The 8,204-nt window shown below is 41.3% G+C and overlaps 1 protein-coding gene across 3 annotated transcripts; it reads left to right on the top strand.

Annotated features, from left to right (window-relative positions):
- Nucleotides 1-2,792: 2,792 nt before the first annotated feature.
- Nucleotides 2,793-6,925, top strand: LOC106604943 (nucleotide exchange factor SIL1). Of its 3 annotated transcripts, none has more exons than XM_014200093.2 (10): nucleotides 2,793-2,892; nucleotides 3,448-3,561; nucleotides 3,691-3,826; nucleotides 3,942-4,050; nucleotides 4,217-4,325; nucleotides 4,462-4,644; nucleotides 4,810-4,931; nucleotides 5,060-5,156; nucleotides 5,415-5,579; nucleotides 5,682-6,925. In XM_014200093.2, exons 2-10 carry the CDS (start codon nucleotides 3,460-3,462, stop codon nucleotides 6,048-6,050), a joined length of 1,392 nt encoding a protein of 463 aa, XP_014055568.1. In that variant the 5' UTR covers nucleotides 2,793-2,892; nucleotides 3,448-3,459; the 3' UTR covers nucleotides 6,051-6,925. The 3 variants fall into 3 exon arrangements, with proteins under 3 accessions (XP_014055568.1, XP_014055565.1, XP_014055566.1); XM_014200090.2 differs by lacking the exon at nucleotides 2,793-2,892 and adding an exon at nucleotides 2,970-3,125; XM_014200091.2 differs by lacking the exon at nucleotides 2,793-2,892 and having other exon boundaries at nucleotides 3,148-3,561.
- The last annotated feature ends 1,279 nt before the right edge of the window (nucleotides 6,926-8,204 follow it).

Consider the following 8,204-nt stretch of genomic DNA (forward strand, 5'->3'; position numbering starts at 1 on the left):
AATGTAATATACAAACTATTACTCTTGTAAAAAATATGATATGGTATTACATTTGGTGAAGAGCACATTATGACTTGTTTAGGACTTGAGACTTGACTCGGACTTGCCTGTCTTGACTTGAGTGCTAAGACTTGAGACTTACTTGTAAAACAATGACTTGGTCCCACCTCTGGCCTGTAGCGTCATGGGTTTTCTTTTATACACTACCTTTCTAAAGTTTGGGGTCACTTAGAAATGTCCTTGTTTTTGAAGAAAAGCAAATTCTTTGACCATTAAAATAACATCAAATTGATGAGATATACAGTGTAGACATTGTTAATGTTGGAAATGACTATTGTAGCTGTAAACGGCAGATTTTTTTTTTAATGGAATATCTACATAGTCCTACGGAGGCCCATTATCAGCAACCATCACTCACTCCTGTGTTCCAATGGCACTTTGTGTTAGCTAATCCAAGTTTATCACTTTAAAAGGCTAATTGATCATTAGAAAACCCTTTTGCAATTATGTTAGCACAGCTGAAAACTGTTGTTCTGATTAAAGAAGCAATAAAACTGGCCTTCTTTAGACCAGTTGAGTATCTGGTGCATCAGCATTTGTGGGTTAGACTATAGGCTCAAAATGGCCAGAAATAAAGAACTTTCTTCTGAAACTCGTCAGTCTATTCTTGTTCTGAGAAATGAATGCTATTCCATGTGAGAAATTGCCAAGAAACTGAAGATCTCGTTCAACAGTGTACTACTCCCTTCACTGAACAGTTCAAACTGTCTCTAACCAGAATAGAAAGAGGAGTGGGAGGCCCCGGTGCACAACTGAGCAAGAGGACAAGTACATTAGAGTGTCTAGTTTGAGAAACGGACGCCTCACTAGTCCTCAAATGGCAGCTTCATTAAATACTACCCACAAAAGACCAGTCTCAATGTCAAGTGAAGAGGTGTCTCCAGGATGCTGGCCTTCTAGGCAGAGTTCCTCTGTCCAGTGTCTGTGTTCTTTTGCACATCTTAATATTTTCTTTTTATTGGCCAGTCTGAGATACGTCTTTTTTCTTTGCAACTCTGCCTAGAAGGCCAGCATCCCAGAGTCGCCTCTTCACTGTTGACGTTGAGACTGGTGTTTTGTGGGTAGTATTTAATGAAGCTGCCATTTGAGGACTTGTCATTATGGGGCATTGTGTGTGGGATGAGGGGGGGGGACTATTTAATACATTTTAGAATAAGTTTAACGTAACAATGTTGAAAAAGTCGAGGGGTTTGAATACTTTCAGAATACACTGAATGTAAAAAACATTTGGAACACCTGCTCTTTCCATGACATAGCTTTCACCTGGTCAATCTATGACACCTTATTTATATTACTTGTTAAATCCACTTCAGTCAGTGTAGATGAAGTGGAGGAGACCGGTTAAAGAAGGATTTTTAAGCTTTGAGACAACTGAGACATGGATTGTGTATGTGCTATTCAGAGGCTGAATGGGCAAGACAAAATATTTATAAGTGCCTTTGAACAGGGTATGGTAGTAGGTGCCAGGCGCACCGGTTTGAGTGTGTCAAGAACTGCAACACTGCTGGGGTTTTTACGCTCAACAGTTTCCCTTGTGTATCAAGAATGGTCCACCATCCAAAGGACATCCAGACAAATTGACACAACTGTGGGAAGCATCCCTGTGGAACGCTTTCGACACCTTGTAGAGTCCATGCCCTGACAAATTGAGACTGCTCTGAGGGCAAAAGGGGGTGCAACTCAATAATAGGAAGGTGTTCCTAATGTTTTGTACACTCAGTGTATAAAGATGATATCTCTATCACTCTCAATGTTCAAAATGGAGATGGCATCAATGGCGCTTACCGTGCGCTCAAGCCGTAATGGGACAGATACTATGATGCAACGTCTATGTATGAAACCAAAAATGACTCCTTGTAAATGCAACAAGTACTGACATAATATCACTCACAACTTTCCAAGAAAACAAAAATGTTGACATTTATGGTCTATTTACATATATTTTAGAGGCTATTTATACAGAAAATGTGTATAAAACCCTTAAACTTTATTTATAATTATATGACAGTATTTTAAGTTGACAATAATAATATTACACCATTTATGATATCACATGCCTAACTTTTATTTTCCTGTGTAAGTAAAATCAGGATTATGCCTCTTCTGCCCTTCATTCCAATTAAGACTGGTTTGGATTTCTCCCTGACTAATATGGCTGCCATTTTGGAACTTTGATTGATGCTGCCTTCAGAACGCATGGCAACTCGGAAATCTCCGCCTTCAGTTCCCTCAAGGCAACTGGGGAAAAAAATAGCTCAGACTGTGAAAAATCTTTTTGAACGATCATCCAACAGGGATTTCCAAGTCTTAAACTCTGGCATCTGTCAAGAGTTCCGAATTTCCAACTTGAAGATCCATGACGTTATGACCTCGTTTTATTTTTTTTTAGTTCCCAGTTGTCTTGAAAGCACCACCACTTGTCTTGAACGCACCATCAATAGGATGCCTATGGCCTTTTCTCAATTAGATTTGCTCAATTTACTAAGCAGGTTAGGACAATTAACGTAGCAGGTTAGGGGACTGAGTATGTTCTCCTAAGATGCTACGAAAATCCCTTTGTATCTAAGTGGCGAGAAAAGAGCCGGCCCCCAGGTAGGATACACTTGTGCTTCCTCGCCATAAGAAGGCTATCGAGGAGGGGAGGACTGTCTTCATTTGCCAACTAAGGAATTGAAACACTCCTCGACCACGGTTTCCGGGTCACGGAGGAGAGGGGACGGACTTTTGCCCAAAGGAAAAAATCCCTATGAGAAATGTAATGTAATTGCTTCACAGGGATCATACAGGAGAATCTCCATTAGCCAATCCGATTGCATCTAATTTGAAAACAAGGTACACGCTTTTAAATATGATTGGCTTCCGGTCGTGAAGACAAGTACTGTGGGAGTGGTCTAATTGCTGAAAAGTATGAGAGATATTAGAGAAAGATGGGAATCCCATTGGGAAATTAATGGAGGAACGTAAACGCCCCACCAAGCAGACTGTCGACCAATCGTGTTTACGTTGTCATGCTGCGTCACTTGAGTGTTAAGACAATCGTCACGCAATCTTTTCTCAAAGTCAGGGTATGAATCGACTAATCTTGTAATGTTGTAGTTCTTGTTCACGAAATTCATGTTAATGTTAGGTTTTTGAGCTAGCACCCATTTACTTGCCTTGTCCCAGTATGCATTGTGCACAATGGGTATTAATGCGAATCCAATAGAGTTTCCCATCTCCTCAAAAGTATCTCTGGGCGTATCAACGGTACACGTCCATGCTGACACCTGGAATGGTGCAGTAGAATATTTAACTAGTGCAGTGCGTCGAAGTACTCATGAATTGTATTGGTTACCTTTTGCTGTGTCATATCAATATTGCCACTAATACATGAGTTGTGTTAGCTAGCCTACAGCCAGTATGTTGATCGAATGCCGGAGAAGACGTCAATCCACCAGACAGAAGGTAGCACTCGTGCTCTTAGTATTCAGTTGTCAATTCGTCCATGTTCTCAACGAAAAAGTGAGTAATGATGAATTAAATAACTATTTACCTATACTAATTGTTATACTACTGCATAAATATAATGTAAAACAGTTTGTGTAGCCTAGCTGATTACAGGAGTCTGATACAATACCCTTTGCCCTATAGTCTCCCTCTGCTCTGACTGTTGTGGAGAGCCCCGAGGCCAGCCTGGAGGGTGAGGAGGATACCCACGTGGAAGAGGGAGATTCTGAGGATTTGGATGTGTTCCATCCAACAGATAAGTGGAAGACTCTCAAATCAGGTGATTGCTTTGCTAAAGCAGAAATGCACATGTCTGTAGTACATGGTAGTGTACTGGAGATTAATGTCTATGGCAGAATCAAAGGTATTCACTGTACAATTTTGGCATTGTTAAGGTCATGGGGTCCCAAGGGGCTCTCATGTAAGGCTCAACCTCCAGACTGGACAGAGGGAGGTCAAACTTGGGGAACACCAGACTCTCAAATACCAGATAGCTGGACAAAGGTATGAGCTGAGGATCCTATTGAAATTGTTATATCAACCATATGAAACACCATCTAAAAATGTTGCCATGTAGCTAATGTACGTTAGATAGCCACACACACTACTGTGTTTGCTTGAGATTACTCACTACTCATACTCACTACAGTCTTTGCTCTCTGTGAGTCAGACAGGGGAAGGAGAACACACAGGGCCCATCTGTCAACGCTGAGGAGCTGAAGGCTTTGAAAAATATCAAAGAAGGGGTGGATCCCAAAACCAGTGACAAAGAAGAGAAGGTTTGCCCTGATTTGATGGATCTGTAGTGTCTTATCACAGTGGAAACAAGCGGCTGTGATAAGAGACTAATGCATCTGTGATCCCATCTGTCTTTGATTGTTGTCTTGGTCCCAAACGTTGTGTGTATGTGTTCAGGAGGCTCTCAGGGCCCAGTTTCATCCCATGGATGAGCTGAAAAAAGACATGGTCAAGCTAGACATGCTGATGGAGTCAGACTTCCAGATTATGAGCAGACTGGTGTCCCAATTCAACAGCTCTAATGCCACTGTGGAGGAGAAGGTTAAAGCTCTACATGACTTAGAGTACCTTGTTCATAAGGTGAGCCCCCCCCCCAGGCATACATCATTTCAGGGAAGTGGGATTTTTTGTATACACTAATAGTCGGGGAGGAGAAACAACACCTCTTTTACATTGTTTTTTTGTGTGTTTTGTTAACCTTTCATTTGTAGTAATGAAGTTATAATTATTGTTATGTGTTGTCAGGTGGACAATGCACAGAACCTGGCATCTAGAGGAGGGTTGAAGCTTGTGGTTGATGCATTGAACAGCACAGACTATCGACTTCAAGAGAGTGCTTCTTTCGTTCTGGGATCAGCTCTATCAAGGTATAGCAGTCTCCGTTAACCCATTCCAACTGTCGACTTCTAAATACCAGCCAAAAGACAGCCTGTTTTTGTTTGTGTTTGTGTGTGTGTGCGGTCAGTAACATTATCATTCACTATCTTCTTTCTAGTAACCCGGTGGTGCAGGTGGAGGCAGTTGAAAGTGGTACCCTTCAGAGGCTGTTAATGTTACTTGCCACTCCACGACCCATGTCTATTAAAAAGAGGGCAAGTCCTGTTCCCACATTATAAAATCCACTCATTAAGACATTTTTATTTTAGAATCAGTCCAGTATAACTAGCAGGATTAATAGTCCAGTCTTTAGCAGAGACACTCGATGGCTTTCAATTTAAAGCGGCAAGGTTTCATCACATCTGTCTTCAATTACGTTTTAGAATCTGAACAGAATTTAGCTCTGACAGTCACTTGTAAATCATCATTCTCTTCCTGGCATTTAACTAAGGCTAATGTTTGTCTGTATACAGGCGTTGTTTGCTGTGGCCTCTTTGCTACGTCACTGCCCCTTTGCCCAAAGCCACTTCCTAAAGCTGGGTGGGCTGCAAGTGTTGGGGGATATTTTCCGATCATCTGGAGGTGGGGCTCTCCGTGTGAGGATTGTAACCATACTCTATGACATGATCAACGAAAAGGTGGGGGGGTGCTCTTTATGAAAACCTTGCCAATAATATAAGGCTAGTCTTGTGAAATCAAATGTATCTTTGATATTAACTAAATGGCATTCTCTATTCTAGGAGCTGATCTCTCAGACTGGACTTGACCCCATCCCAGATGCTTCTCACAATGAGCGTTTGCGGCAGTATGCGCAGGTCTCCCTCCAGCCACTTTTGGCAGAGCAAGGCTGGTGCAGTCTGGTACCTGAACTGTTGACCTCCCCAGAGCACGACTGGAAGGAGAAGGCCCTGAGAACTATCCTGGCCATGATGCCTCACTGCCAGACTCAGTATCGAAAGGATTACGCCCTGTCTTCCTCCCTCAGCGCCCTACAGGAGCAGTACCAGGAGCTGGTGCTCACAGAGCAGGTCCTCGGTGACGAGGATGGATACTTTGGGGAGATCCTGGCTCTGTTGGAGACAGTGGTGCTGAAACTGAAACGAGTATAGGGCTGGGTGAAAACCCTTATCAAAGGACAATTAAAAAAACAAGAATGTAAGATTACAGAAATGCATTCTAGTTTTGCGGCTGTGTGATAGGATCACACATTTGCAAATCACAAGGTTGCCTTTCAGTTGCTTAGCCTTCCTTACACCTTTTTTCTGCATCTGTGATGCATCATGCCTTGGCTTGTGTCTCAAAATAAGGCTCTCCAGTCCTCCCTGAGGAATGCATTCAGCTGGGCTAAAAGACAGTATTTTTCCTTATATGGCATTTGTGTTCCTTGTTCAGTGTGCTCCATCTATCTTGTTAGTGGATTGTCCACTAATTTGAGACTAGTGTGCCTAGTCCGAGCCTGCTGTAAGCAGTAACGAAATCTGAGCTATTTCCATACTTCCATACGCTATTAGGTTTCATGAGAGAAGAGACTGTACAGGCTCATGCATCGTCATTTTATTAGTCTAAGGTTTTCCACAGATTTGGAAAGCCAATGTCCAGTTAATGATATTCTTCCTTGTATTGGATCATTCTGGCAGGAGAGGTATCCAGAGAGAATTCTTGTTATGCCTCACACATGCCTGCATGCTTGACCAGGACTTGCTAGTGTTTGAGCCTGTCAAAAAGATGTGTTCTGTAAACCACTTAAAATGGAAGGTTCAAATGTGGCACCTTCAATTCCAAAAGGCATGATTGAATGTAAAATGGTAAACATTTGGTAAAAAAAATGATTGAGCATAATATTGAGTCTAGCTCTCAAATACGCACAATTTATTCTAATGATTTGAACTGTGTTAACTGATGATGTCTAAGTTATTTCTTTACTGTGTATTTACATTTATTTTGTTTACGTGTTTGATAAGAATAAATCCATTGGGTAAAGGCACTGCTAATAATCTGCCTTTAACTGAGACATTTTAAAAAATCTTTTACAAACCCTACAAAAGATCTAGCCACAGTCAGTAAATAAGATGGGAGGCACATCTTATCTGTTTTTAGAACAAGGTCACAAAGTTACCTCTCCAAAACTGTGGTGGAGTTGGGAGATCAGGGTCATTGATTCGAGGTGCACCTAGCACCTGCGCCATCTTATTTGTTCATGTTTCTGGTTAATATTTTCTTATTGATGTAATGCCCGACCTTTCTGTTTTGTCTGTCTCCACTTTGCCAGTTTTTGCTAGTGATTGATGCAGTCACTGAGCCACTTCAATCTTCGATATTCTATAGGGAATCATTCTCTTTCAGAAACTTTCTAGTAAGTAAATAACCTCACCCTTGTGCTTTATACTTACATCTTTAGCCCATAATAGGACATGTATAGCCTATAGTAGGATAGGAACAATTCTATCAAATGTATTTACAGAAGGTAAATATCCTTGTGCTTTATACTTATCTACAGTACCAGTCAAAAGTTTGGACACACCTACTCATGCCAGGGCTTTTTTCTTTATTTTTACTATTTTCTACATTGTAGAATAATAGTGAAGACGGTAACCAAAAAACTGTTAAACAAATCAAAATCTATTTCATATGTGAGATTATTCAAAGTAGCCACTCTTTACCTTGACAGCTTTGCACACTCTTAGCATTCTCTCAACCAGCTTCAGGAGGTAGTCACCTGGAATGCATTTCAATTAACAGGTGTGCCTTAAGTTCATTTGTGGAATTTCTTTCCTTAATGCGTTTGAGCCAATCGGTTGTGTAGTGACATGGTAGGGGTGTATACAGAAGATAGCCCTATTTGGTAAAAGACCAAGTCCATATGGCAAGAACAGCTCAAATAAGCAAAGAGAAACGACAGTCCATCATTACTTGAAGGTCATTATTACATGAAGGTCAGTCAATCTGGAAAATGTCAAGAACTTTGAAAGTTTCTTCAAGTGCAGTCACAAAAACCATCAAGTGCTATGATGAAACTGGCCCTCATGAGGATGGCGACAAGAATGGAAGACCCAGAGTTACCTCTGCTGCAGAGGACAAGTTCATTAGAGTTACCAGCCTCAGAAATTGCAGCCCAAATAAATGCTTCACAGAGTTCAAGTAACAGACACATCTCAACTGTTCAGAAGAGACGGTGTGAATCAGGCCTTCATGGTTGAATTGCTGCAAAGAAACCACTACTAAAGGACACCAATAAGAAGAGACTTGCTTGGGCCAAGAAATGA

This window comes from Salmo salar, chromosome ssa05 (genome assembly GCF_905237065.1).
Source record: "Salmo salar chromosome ssa05, Ssal_v3.1, whole genome shotgun sequence".
Lineage (NCBI taxonomy): Eukaryota > Metazoa > Chordata > Actinopteri > Salmoniformes > Salmonidae > Salmo > Salmo salar.

What these genes read in the sequence shown, in the direction of transcription:
- LOC106604943 (XM_014200090.2), top strand. Translation starts at nt 3,069, where the DNA reads ATGCTGCGTCACTTGAGTGTTAAGACAATCGTCACGCAATCTTTTCTC. An exon ending in TCCATGTTCTCAACGAAAAA is followed by an intron (nt 3,562 to 3,690) that starts GTGAGTAATGAT and finishes TTTGCCCTATAG; the next exon opens with TCTCCCTCTGCTCTGACTGT. An exon ending in CCAGTGACAAAGAAGAGAAG is followed by an intron (nt 4,326 to 4,461) that starts GTTTGCCCTGAT and finishes GTATGTGTTCAG; the next exon opens with GAGGCTCTCAGGGCCCAGTT.